The 13,569-nt window shown below is 40.9% G+C and overlaps 1 protein-coding gene across 1 annotated transcript in view; it reads left to right on the forward strand.

Annotated features, from left to right (window-relative positions):
- Nucleotides 1–13,569, forward strand: part of GUCY2C (guanylate cyclase 2C) — a 48,655-nt gene that overhangs the window by 6,715 nt on the left and 28,371 nt on the right. The window contains exons 5-11 of the mRNA XM_080606326.1: nt 1,225–1,346; nt 2,163–2,259; nt 4,195–4,309; nt 5,512–5,647; nt 7,711–7,796; nt 8,234–8,345; nt 12,668–12,749. Coding sequence (XP_080462452.1) covers nt 1,225–1,346; nt 2,163–2,259; nt 4,195–4,309; nt 5,512–5,647; nt 7,711–7,796; nt 8,234–8,345; nt 12,668–12,749 — 750 coding nt within the window. The remainder of the gene's footprint in view (nt 1–1,224; nt 1,347–2,162; nt 2,260–4,194; nt 4,310–5,511; nt 5,648–7,710; nt 7,797–8,233; nt 8,346–12,667; nt 12,750–13,569) is intronic.

Consider the following 13,569-nt stretch of genomic DNA (forward strand, 5'->3'; position numbering starts at 1 on the left):
CCAATTTTATAAATGTAGCTTGAAGGCTGACAAGAATTCATGGAAATAGCTGTTATATTTCCAATTCGTAACCTGAGGAAGTTACAGATTTTTAAGGAAAATTTACAAATGTATTGGCTTCAGAGTGATAAATATCTTACTTACAGAGTATCTTGTAAGGAAAATTAAAAAATATATATATATTATTTTTTTTTCTGAATTAAGGGATCTAAAATCTGATCCCAATTCACTGTTTTGTGAATATTTAGGAATTTTTATTGTTTCCTCCTTTTTTCTTTTTAATGGACAGCAACTTGATAATGTGATGTAATTGCTATGAATACTTCTCTTTGATGCTCTGAAACATGAATGTACTTCACTCATTTGCTACCACAATCCCTGTTTCTCCATGTTTGTAGCTATAATTGCTAATGTACTACACATACTTCAGCTAAATCCCTTTAGTCCCACAGGTTTAATAGTTTTCAGGCAAGTTAATGTATATAAGTTTTCCAAGTGTTTCTTACCTGGTCTTCATTAATGCTTCTGTTCATGAGCTTAGTTATAAATTAAGAAATCTTCAAGCTCCTTTTCTTAAATGTTGAATTAACAAAAATTTTAAAATTAATTTTGAATTTCTGCCCATTTTATTGTCTTTTTTTTTTCATTCTAATACAGCTGTAAAATGCATCTAATTCTACTTTAATAGAAACTGTCAGCTTGCTTTTTTGATTGTCTAATTTAAAAAATCCATTTTTGCTAAAGCATAAATTATACTGCATGGGCTAATTGTCCCTTGTGGGTATAAAAGCACATGAATGCCTATAGTGACAGGAAAATCAAGTCATGTCTCAACTAACCACATGTTCCTACTAATTAATGATTAATGATTCTATTCCTGAAAACAGTGGGGAGCAAAAGATATTAGTAGCTTATAGGACAGGGATCTCAGTGTTGCTAAATCAAAAGTTAAACAGTTTAAAAACACAGAAATTTCTTCTTTTTTTCCCTCTGCATCAACTTTATTTCAGACAGAATATCTCTTCTCGGACACAATGGGTTGAAGCAAGAACAGGATTTTCTCTGTTATTGTTGCAGATAAAAATGCTCCATTCTGCCTTACAAAAAAATGTGTACTGTAAATAGCCTGTCTAGCATTTTGACTTATTTAGGAGAAAAAGCATAACGCAAATGTTAGGAGTTGGCCATTTTCTGACAATATCTGTGCTCCCTGCAATCTATCAGGTACATGAATGCGCTAGACGCTGGAGTCACACACTTCTCTGAAAAACTGAAGTTCAAGGACATATTGAGGACACCAGAGCAGCTGAAAAAAGTTGTGAAAGATCCAGATCGGAAAAGCAATGGTAAGGGTGTGTGTGTGAGAGTGTGAGGGTGCACTCTCCCCTGCAGGCAATTTTCTTTTCCCTGGAAATCAGACTGACCTCTTAGTTACGTTTTAAGGATGGTCTTTCCACAGAGAAGCACACACATACTGTGTCACGTGGGTGCAAATGTAAGATGGCACAAATTCTCTCCCTATCCCAGAGGCCTTCTGGGATGAATTATCCCACCTAGGTATGATGTTGTCTTCCTACATGCTCTGTTTGTGAAAGATTCAGAAAACCAGGAATCACAATTCTTCCTAAGCAAGGCCTTAGATATTACAAGAATGCTTAGTTCGCTACCATTCCTCTGATACATATCTGGGCCTTGCTTGTGCCATCAAGGGGCACTTCTTCTGGAAGTGATCCATCTAAACTAGAAAAATAGATGAGTAATACCTCATCTTCTACTAAGACTAAGCACCAGGCATCAGCAGGCCAAGTGAGTACAAGGGCGATAAGTAAACCAAACTATTACCTGAATGCCATTTGACTTAGAAAATTTCATATTCAGTAGCCTGTACTACATCAGAACTGCTACTGCTTATTTGAGTGAGATAATGGCGGTGCTCTGGTACAATCAGACGTAAAATAGACCAGGTGTTGGGGCACCTTCTACCGCTTGACTTTCCCTCAAATATCCCCATCTTACTACAGATGGTCCCAGCCCAGCGCGGGTAATGTGTCTTAGCCCAGCACTGCTACACTGCCTGCCACTCAGGCACCAGGGAGTGGGTGAATGTCCCCTTCTAATCTATATCTTTCACCGCTTTCTCTCCATTTTTGCTCAATCTGTAGTGATCATCATGTGTGGTACTCCAGCTGACATCAACAGAGACCTAGGGACAGAGACCGTGGATAAGGACATCATTATCATCCTGATAGATCTCTTCAAGTAAAGTATCACTTTTGCTTTTCTTCTTTTCTCTGCACTTTGCTGAAGGATAGAGATAATAGAAATATTCTGTGTGGAACTGTTTTGTTGAAAAAATGCTACCACAAAATATTTTCCATCGTTGCCTTTCCTCTCATCTTGCCCTTTATCTAAGTTGTTTCATGTTTGAATCGTGGCACATCCTCTACAACATCCCATTTAGTTCATGTGAGATTTTTCTAAGGCAGTGACCAGAGCAAGTAGGGTTAACTTCAGCCTACGGACTCAGTGCAGGAAGCTGTGAGAGAATCACAGAGTCCAAAGTTGGAATGGTCATGAGCTGTTCACATGAAGATTGTAAATTTTTCATAAAATCTATCCAACCAGACAATAATGTAAATGACTCATAGTATAGTTTTCTAGCATCTACTTACTCCTTTTTAAATAACTTAAAAGGGTGGTACAGTTGTATCTTCTGATGAGCAACATCTTTATAGCTACATAACTCTAACTTTTCAGAGACGTTCCTTAGTATTCGGCCTAACTATTCTGTTGTTCAATTTAATCTTTCTATTACTAATTACCTCGGGAATTCATGGTCTGGGAGAAAGCTAGTTGACCTTGCCCAAAACCATGCCCAGATTTTTCTGATGTTACATTTATCCTCTGGTATGCCCAGATGCCTCAGACCATCTTATGTGCTGCCCTCCTTAAATTTGCTACATATCCCTCTGGTTTTCCTGAATATCTCAAACCATGTTCATCTCTGTAAAACAGAAACAAAATGCAGACATATGTTAGATCCAGGCTTGAGCCATAGGAGAAGACAGTAGGCAAGGTGCTATGTTTCCACAGGTGTCAAGACCCTCAGACGAAGTGATGAATTTAAATGTTTGTCAGATCTGAGTCCTGTTGCAGCCAGAACACACGCAGTGTTTAAGCCTCCCTCAGGGGAGGTGGGATTCTGCACAATTATCCAGTCTGGTGTACTCTAATGAAGGTTCCGTTCCATCTGGTTAGTTCAGTCCAAAACTGAATGAAAAGTACTTTGAAATTATCCAGGATTTGTAAAAGTCATAAGATTCAGAGGAAGGCAGGGACAGGGTTGTGTAGTCAGGATCTCACTGGATGGCTAAGGAGTGGAGCCTGTGGTCTCCAAAAGCTCTTAATACTGTACTTACTGAAATAAATAAAAGGATTATCAAGCATGAATAATTAGAGAATGCTCATACACAGTGAGTTTTTAATCCGTCTAGCTATAGAAGTGACAGATGCTTCCACTTGACATTAATATGCATTGCTAAATTCCTCTGTAATACGTGAATCCTGTGGTTGCCAGTCTGGGAGGCACTTCAGATGCCCTGTCAGGATGATGAAACCAAAGACACCTGAAAGCTACAACCTTTCCTGCTTGTTCTACCACAGTTTTCAAATTCACATAGTTTCCCCCAATTTTCCTATCTCACTGAATTAAACAAATCAATAAGCTGCCCTCTGCATCTTTCTAGTTGTTTTATGCCCTCCTCTTAAATGCTTTTAGTGCAACTCCTGCTGTGATCAATTCTAGCAGGAAATATCAAAATTAGAGGAACATGTAAAAGAACGCAGAACAGGTCAGAAACATGCACAATAACAGGAAGAAACTACAAATTCCAGTGCTGTAGGTTCCAGGAAGGAGGAAATAAACAGAACAGAAACCAAACGGTTACAGTAATAACAATAATTCACTGCAGGCTCAGTGTTTCAGATTGCCAGATCTCTTTGATATTACCTTTTAATGTAAGCACAGAAGCTGGCATGAGGGAATGAACAATGCGAAGGGTTCTGTCTATGATGAAAATTTATTTATGTAGCTACTGTTTTAAACAGTAGTTTAAAGGGGAAAGTGGAATGATTCTCTCATGGTTACCACTGCCCATATTGCTGACTCATGGGGTTTTGCACTTTGCTTTGCAGGAACACATACTTCAGAAACAACACTTCAGCCCGTTACATGCAGAATGTACTTGTCCTGACTCTGCCACCAGCTAATCACAGCTTAAGTACTGCAAAGATTGTGGACACCAGCCTGGTAACCACACTATTTTATATCTGGTTATTGCCTTCAGTTCATTCATGTTCATGCACTAGGAAATGAAAACGAAAAATGTAGTATAATCATCCCTCATCGTGTTTTTTGCCGATATTTTATTACATATATTACATATATACATGACATTTCATTCTGCTGCAATTATATAAAAATACAACGTCATAAGGCAAATATTCAGGATCTCATATTCCTGTTTTGTGAAGTACTAGTCAAGCTTTTCATATGTTCTGCAAGTGTCATGTTCATGGGACTTGGGGGAGACTTGTAGGTACATAACTTTCTGACTCCACTTCTGGGTGACTGACAATCTTATGTAACTGGAAAACATCACTGAAGGAAGATCTATAGCTGTAATAAGGATGTGAGCATGGAAAGATCAGATTTTTGTCTGCAGATATACCTAAGTGGTGGCAACCATTACTGCTTCTGCCCAGGGACATTCTGGTTTTTCAAATTCTCAGAAAACAGTGTTTTTTTTTCTTTAGGAAATACTTTTTTAAAATTATTTTTATTTTTATTTTTTTATTTCCTGAAAAGCAGAAACTATCCAAACCCTGTATCTGTTCAGTGAAACTGATATTCCTGCAGTTTGCCCAGGAACCAGACTCTGTGTGAGAGTTCCTCCCAGGATTTGTGGCTTTGAATTCCAGCTCTCCAGCAGAGACCCTAAAGCTTCTGGCTGGATTTACAGGGTCTCCAGATCTCCCAGCCTGGGCTCAAATTTTTTTTTTGGTACCAGCTCTGTGGCAGGCAGCTGGAAATTCTGGCACAGCTCCTTGTCCCTGAGCTGTGGCCATCTGAAAGCCCAGACTCACTGGCATCACACCAGATTATCTGCACAGGAAGTCTAATGCAAAGCCAGAGGCTTTGGGTCCTGCTGAGCACACCTGCCCAGAACCCACAGTGTAGTATTTCTTGAATCCTTTGCTCAAGGATCAGCATGCCAATGCTTTATGTGGGCCTCATAAATTTTCCCCCAACTGCCTGTCTTCATACACCAAAAATATATTGTGTACACCTTTATTCTTCTAAGAGACAACGCTGATATGGCATTGCCCATCATTCAGATTCTGGCCTTCCATGCTGGAGTTTTTGCCAAATGGAGATCAACAAAGATATTGTAGCTTTAAGATAAAAATATGAACTCTCAAATTGTCATTGTTCTTTTTCTTCTCTTCTAGATAGAAGATGACTTTGTTATTGGCTATTACAATGCAGTCTTGCTCTTTGGACATATTCTGAAGAAATTTATCTTCTCTCAGAGACCTGTGTTACCTCTCAGTCTCATCAATGAATTCCGAAATATCACATTTGAAGGTAAAAATGACCAGTCGTGAGCAGGGTTCACTAAATTGAAGAAAGGAAAGAAATCTGTTTTTAAGCACTCTTAGGATAAGCCCCTGCTATTTTAAAAAAGTCCAAGCCCTTCAGTGAGTTTTATTCCCACTCTTATTTTTCTTTCTTCTTTTTTTTTATTGTTTTTTTCAAGCATGTTATCTTCAGTATTAACAAAAGCTCTGCATAGCAGTCATGTGCAGAATTACCTCAGTGCATGCAACATACAAGAAGCAGAAAGTCGAAATGATAAAAATGTGTAACGTTACAATTAGCAACAGCTGATTTGAAGACCAGACTTTTCTGGGCCATGGCCTTTTCATGCTGATCTGAAGTACAAAGAACATTGAAGAATACTGTTGTCTAAGAAGAGGTGGGAGAAGTAGGAGAGACAGAATTTCCTGGACAGCAGAGTTTGAGGACAGGGACGAGGCCTGAATCTGGTGTCATTCCTTTGACAAAGAACTGAACTCTCTGTAGAGAGACTATTTGGAAAATGAAAAGGCAGCTGGAAGAGTGAAGTGTGTAGGTGGGTTTCAGAGTCTATGCTTTCTCCACAGATAGCCTGGCATTCAGGTCTCATTTTCAGCTCTCCGCAGGTTGTCAAATTGAGTCAGTGTCATTTCTAAGCTTTGTACCAAAGATCTAGTCTTGACTTGAGGCCAGTAGTTATGAAATATGATTGATGTTCAAACAACTCTGAAGTCCACTTAGCAAAGCTTTACCTATTAGTTTCAACCTTTTCCCAGTTCACAAAGCCATTGTAGGCCTGGGTGCCTGTGATGAAAACGTAAGCCAGCTGGCAATGCATTGGCTCTTAGTCAACGTTCTTGTTCTTACAAGTTGTCTAGCACCAGAGGGCTTTTGTAGGCCACAGGCTTAAAAGTCCCAGCTGTCAGTTCACATCAGAGATCTGTACAAAAATGACTACTCAAACCTTTGTATATGTCCCACCTCCTTTCAGAGAACACATATATAGAAGTTTCCCAGTTTTTCCTAACAGATTTTTGGACATATCTTTGCTTTAACTATGGTATCCCAAAACCAGCAAAAAAAAAAAATAATTTACTTATGCTAGTTATTCCTGGAGTCTGCATCCTTTTTTGAATATCAGTGAAGTCATCTTTTCAGTTTCATTCTAAGTTTGAAAGGTAAGTTGCACAGACCTTTTTCCTTATCTCAAATTACTCTTGTACTGTAATGACACGTATCAGTTATAGGTTTAGTATAAAAAAAAAATCCTAAAAGTGAAAGGTGTTGAATCACCTTCACTATTCCTTGTATGGGGGCTGGCAGAATATAGAGTTCATGCAATAATTATTTTTATATGCAGAAGGTCGACCATGAAAAAAATAGCACCAATTTTCAAGTTGAAAAGGGGTCATTCTCAAGGAGACTTTCTAGTGGTGGGTACTGGCCTGACTTGTGCTCTTGTTGAAATGCCTGGCTTCATGAGAACAAAGTCAAGCCAATGCTGAGGGACTTAGAAGGTTCCACCCTAAAATCCTTGGAATGTGCTACACAGGCAATTTCTGAATGTGCACATTTGCTGACATTAGGAGGCAAGATGTTAAAAGGAAAAAGAACCTGGTTAAAATAATTTTGCTAGAGCCTAGCAGGTAGCTCTCAAAAGAGTAAGAGGAATGAAAGTACCTCTACATTTCCTTTCTTGCTGATAGACTCAAACTGCAGAGGGAAACAGCCTATTTCCCTTCTCACCTATAAAATTGTCCTTTCAAGGGAGGTTACTCTGCCATTCTTGGTATGCTGAAGAAACCTGACAAATATATCTTTTCTATGGCTAGAGGGAGACTTTCCTCTTCAATGCAGTCAGTTCAACACCAGTTACTGGATTTTGTAGAGAAAATGTGGCATGCTATTAAGGGAGAAGCAGTGCCACACTAAGCTGATATGTGCTCTAGCATGTAGATGAAGAAGAGGAAGATCATGGGCATCAGAAATCCTTTTATTTATCCCATTCTTCCTGCCACATATTTGTGTTTCTGAGAACGCAAGCCCTCTTGACTAATTCCTTGTGTCCACAGGTGCACAGGGTCCTGTGACTCTAGATACATTTGGAGATATTGATACCAATTTGACCCTGCTGTACACGTCACAGTCTACAAATGAGGTATGTATGTCCAGGGAGTAATTGTTCCACCCCGTATATGAAAGAAGAAACAAAATGCCCTGCACTGTTGCATAAGGATGATGAAAATAACCACAGCAGAAGTGGTGGCGTGCCAAGGCATGCTGGGCGTGCTGGGAGAGGGTCATGAGAGGAGTGCTGGAGATTGACAGGATTGATGTCATCCAGTGATTCAGTAAGTGAAGTGCAGCTAGTATTTTGTGAGGTTGATGCATTTCTTTTAAAGGAAAAGAAAGTAATGAGAAGGAATATGGAAGCCAAATACATGGCTAAGTTGAAGAACACACCACTGTAGCAGAAAGAGCAAGAATTACTCTATTGAAGTTTGGGCAATACATTTATTAAAAGTAGTTTGAAGCAAGGGACAAACAAGGGAGAGCACTACTGCTGACTGCATTTCTTCACTCCTACACCCACAGTTCAGAGTTCTTCTGTATTTCGACACTCACAAGAACAAGACACGTGTGGAAACTGCCAGTCCGGATTTCATCTGGAGGAGCCACAGGCTGCCTAGTGATATTCCAAGCACTGGTGAGATACCCGTTAAACCTACCTTGTCTTCCAAGTAAGGTCCCACAGTCCTAAGATCCAGTTGCCCCCAGCCAGGGAGCCAGGAGCTAGCAACAGACCAGACCAGCACCTTTCCTTCCCCTGCCTCATGGTCTCTGCACCCAGTCCATCTCTAAACCTGCACTTCTGTTTAGGCACTAACAAGTCTCTCAAAGACTCCACACAGTACCAATGACTGTGGGGAGTGCTGTGACATGTCTGAGAAGAGGTCAGCTTGTATTATAAATGCTTCACTAGAAGATCGTGGTGGTGCAAATTGCTTGAAGGACTGCTCAGGAAAAACAGTAGGGTTAAGGTTATCATGAGTTATCTGATTCTGCATTTCTATATCCCTAGTGCAGCATGGTGGCTTCTGCTTGCCCCTTTATCCTCCTTGTAGAGAGCTGAAGAGAGGACATAGCACTGTGCAGATTCATGGAGTTTTTGCTTTGTCCTTTCCACAATTTCCCGGTGTGAGCCTGTTCCTATCAGACAACCCAGTACCAGGGGGAGGAGGGAAGGGCGTGGGAATCAGCTCTTTTCCCATTCACAGCTTGGCTCTATTCTCTCATTATCTGGAGATGTCTCTTAGAAGAGCTGGCTCCTTGCAGAAAGAAAATGGGAAACTAGGTTATTGCTTGATCTTCACCCATAGAAATAGAATCTGAAATCCCAGAAATCACCACCTGCTTTTCTTTTGAGTTTTTGGTGACTCCTGGATAGAACAGTTGAACCCCCTTGTTATTCAGCATAGCAGAGTGCAGCCCTGTTAATCAGAGCCGAGTAGGATTGTTTCTCTCTTTGGACTCCTGCCACATGGTGATTGGCAACGGAAAGGCATATTCCTCGAGGTATGATATGCAGGATAAAAATTACTGCAGTGGCAGTGGTTGCAAGGGTTAGAGTGTTTACCTGAGTCATTCCCACCAGTGAGCGTCCAAAGGTACCATGGTGATTGCCTAAGGCCTCCGTTAGTTTGTTGTGCTGCTTACCTCCGTTAGGTAATCTTATAACACAAACTGATAAGTGGAGGAACTAGCACTCTCTGCTAACTAGAAGTCATTCACACTGAGGTGTGCACTTGATTCCTCAGTAAAGTAAATCAGATGGTTTCAGATTAGGGTTTGCCCCTCCTACAAGAAGCAGGAGCAGCGGTTCGTTGTGGGGACCCATGGGAGCTGCCAGGAGCAGGCAGCAGCCACAGGAAAGAAACAGAAGATTCAGCAGCACTGACAAGACCTAGGTTAGGCAGCTCTGGGATGAGCAGAGCTCTCACCTTTCAATTCTGGTCACCACTTTGGTCTTCCTTGGTATGACTGCAAGGACTGCCTGTGCAGACAGCAACCTGCATGCATCCGCCCAGGGTCTCCCTGCACCGGCTCCCTGCACCGTGCTGCCAGGCCCCAGCCTTCTCAGTGTTGCTCCAGTCCCATTCTCATCCACCCCTTGGGCCCCACATGTATTGTGTTATCAGAGGACCTCTGTATCTTTGATACATTCCCTTGAGTATGTCCTTGTTTGAAGCTGCTGCACAAGGGCAAAAGAAAAGTGTTTGGCAATTGCAGAAAGTTTGTGTCTACAGACTGATAGCTTAATATTCAAAGCTTAATGAAGGCCTGACTTTGTGGCCAGGCTATACAAAACCAAAGCAAAACTGCCTCCCACAGGCACTTGATTATTTTGTTTTCTCTTTTTCAAAAATAAGCATTCCTCAGTGTGATTCTAAATAAATACATCCCCCCAAAGGGCAACTTTTTACAGCCAAAATTTAAGTAATCACTACGCCTTGCCAGTCAAAACTTTCCAACCAAAAATATGTATTTTTCCTCTAGGGAGGTGAGTAAATACAGCAAACAAAGCCCTGCTCCTTCCTAATCTGTAATTGAGAACAGCTGACCCAGTTCTGCTACCCTTCTCCCTCCTGGCATCCTATAACATTAGGGATTTCATCCACATAGTGCAATTATTCAGAAACTTTTAACCCTCGCTCTAAGCACGGATGAGGTCTGCCTTCACCACACGAACGTTTCTGGTTCCAGGCGACCTAAAAACAGCTGTTCTGTGATGCGGGATGCTTTTGCAAGTTGTAACAGCAGCAGCCAGGAGGTGGGAGCAGAGTATCAGGAACAGAAAAATGCGGTCCCACAGGGCTTCCTTAACAAAAAATCAGCCTGATGATTTTGGAGCTATAAACCCCTATTTATAAAGCTTAACTCTCAGAGAATTGTTAAGAAGTTGCTTCAAAAGTTCTCCTGTATATGTCATTTTATGGAGGTGATGATATCCTTTCATGGTGAGAGGGAATGGTAGTGCAGACAGTTTTCAAAGGAGAATGTGAGACTAGTATTAACAGTTACTTGAAGACCCTGAGACTGATGCTGTCATGAATGCATGGAAGGTGGGGAGATGTGAGGCACAGAAAAAAAAGACAGAAAGCTGGGTCCAAAATCCAGAGGAGTTCCTAAACTGAGTTCCATGTTGGATGCAGACACCTACAACAGTGTTCAAAATTCTTGCTTAATTGCTGCCTGATTCTGAAGGCAGCTAGAGAGTATCTTGTTGCTTTTCATTTTCATTTTTATTATATTTTATTATTTTTATTTTACTCTTTATCATTTTCCTGTATGCCTTTATTTCTCTTCCTGGGCACATCCAGAAGTGCCTTAGCGTCAGTAAGGCTGAGTAGCTCGGCTCCTTTCCTAACCATCACCAAGATGGTGATCTGCAAAAACAGATTTTCCTCTGCCTTCTTTGCCTGAGAGGCTCTCAGAGTGGAGTAGATGCACTCTAGATGTGTGCCCACCAGATGAAGCTCTGCTCTAATGGCATGTTGTTTTTCAAAGGAGGTTGGTGGCCACAGCTTTCCTTCCCAGTACCCCTGAGCTCCATGAACTGAACCAAGACAGGAATATCAGGCGCCATTTAACTGTACTACATTAAGAGAATAAAAATTACAACTTTACACAGTCAGTTCATTCCCAGGCTTGTCGGTCCTGCCTGCCTGCTCAGGGATAGGACCCTCATGTTTTCTGTGTGTCCTAAGTCCTCAGATGCCTGAACAGCCCAATTTTTAAATTGTTTGGCACCTGCCAGTTTCCAAGAACATTGTATTAGCTTTGTGCTGCCAGCACATTAATTTCCCTCTACAGAGTAAGTACTTGCTATTGAAGAGCACAGTCCACTCAGTAGCACTTGTTATCCCAACACAGTGTTTACAAGAGGAGTTCATAAATGAGCCCACAGTCTCTTAAACTCAGTTTAAAACATCTATAGGATGACTTTAAACAACTGGGTCGATAAGGGGAGAACCCATCTGTGAAATGTTGAAAAGTCTGCTTATATTAAAGGCTGCACCATGATTTCATCCTGACCTCCCCTTGGATAACAAGTCCTTGCAAGAAATGCCTTTCAAATCCACAATCCTACAGCTGAAATTCTGGATGGAAACTGTGGTCTTCAGGCATATCCCATCCTGAAGCAAAGTATTTCAGTAAAGACTCTGTGTGACAAAGGTGATGGCTGTGGGAAATTCACTGCCAGAGAGGCACGTGTCTTTCTTGCTAGGTGGGTGCTCAGCAGGACTGGAAAGGAAAGGACATACATTGTAAAGCCTAAATCAGAAAGTCATCACTGAGTATTGCTTTAAATGATAAAAACAGTAGGGACCAAATCCTTGTTGCCAGTTCAGAAAAAGCCTTATCTAAGTGAGTCAATCAAAAGCCCATTTTGTATTAAACACTGGGTATGCTTGGGGAAAGTGTTTCCTTCCTTCTTGTAACTGATTACAAATGGCCAACCCCTTACCCCATGTACATCCCTACCCCACAGAGAGTTGTATCCTGGGTTTTCTGCCACCATCTATTCTTACAAAGTTATCTGTCAATTTAATTTTTTAGAATATGGTTACTAGGAAGCAGTCATTTTTATTCCTCAACTACTTTAGTTTCTTTTTAAAGAGGAGAAACACTTGGAAGCTCTGCTGCTGAGCTGATGTGAGAGAGTGTGTTGTTAAATTCACCTCCCACCTGGATTCCCTACAGAGTGCCCATGCCTCAAGTGGGGCTATAAGACTGCACTGCTCTGGGCCATACTTCATCCTGTAGTGAAGGAGAGCAGCTGCATGTCATCTCTAGGGAGTGCTGGGCTTTACCAAGCCTCTCAACTTGGATATGACCAAAGAATATCATTGTTTAGCTACTGCAACTTGCATGTGTGGGTGACGGTAATTTCTTAAATTGAAAAAGAATATTATTTTTCACTGTCTTCCATTAAGTTGTTTACTTTCTAATTTTTCCTTTCTGCAGGCCCACACATGTTGACTATTGCCGTCTTTACACTCACGGGAATTGTGATTCTGGTTCTGATAATCTCTTTGCTGATTCTAAGGTACCAACTCCCTTGTCCCTCTGTTTGTCCTTGAAGAATTTTCCTCCTAGGGCAATGCCTTTGATTTCTCCTTGAAGAGCTACTCGTTTCCTTACCCTACACACTTAGGTAGTTGTGCTCATTGTGAACTGATTAGCATATGCCAGGTAGTGTTTGCATCTTTAGTGTTGATATGTCAAGTTACTAACCAAAGGTGAAGATACAGCAGGGCTCAGAGTTTTTGCATCTGCTTAAAAGCTTTGATCCTGACACATAAACAGAATCTCATATCTCAGGTCAGTCTTCAGACTTTTTCCACTTACTGCCCACCTTTAGCCCACCTGGGGTTCTGTTATGTTTCTTTAACCTACTGGTGATATAAAAGTTCAATCTGGAAGGAGGTTTCTGTCTTGAGTCACTGTGGGATTCAAAATACCACAAGGTTCTGGTGTTTTCATTGCATGCATGCATTCTGTCTCTCAGTTTCCTCCAACTCAGTCCAATTCCTCACACATAGACTTTTCTAACAGCTAGAATTTCTTGAGTAAAGCCATTCATCTTTATCATGACAGAAAATGCAGAAATTGAAATCAATGGCATCTATGTTTGATGGAAGAAAAGTCACTCCATTTCAAAAATATATGATTTTCTTTCATATTTAAAGAAATTGCCTTACCTGTGCATCTGCTTTTAGTAGCTCAGAACCCATTTTTGTTATGTATCAAAGAGCTTCAGACAAAGGGAGAAAATCATGTCTTAAGAAAACCTGATTAGAAACAGTTACTACCCAGGCTCCCTTATTTTGAGTGGACTAATCTGCCTTGTGAACTAAAGCTTTTCA

Source organism: Anser brachyrhynchus, assembly GCF_964034855.1.
Source record: "Anser brachyrhynchus genome assembly, chromosome: 1".
NCBI lineage: Eukaryota > Metazoa > Chordata > Aves > Anseriformes > Anatidae > Anser > Anser brachyrhynchus.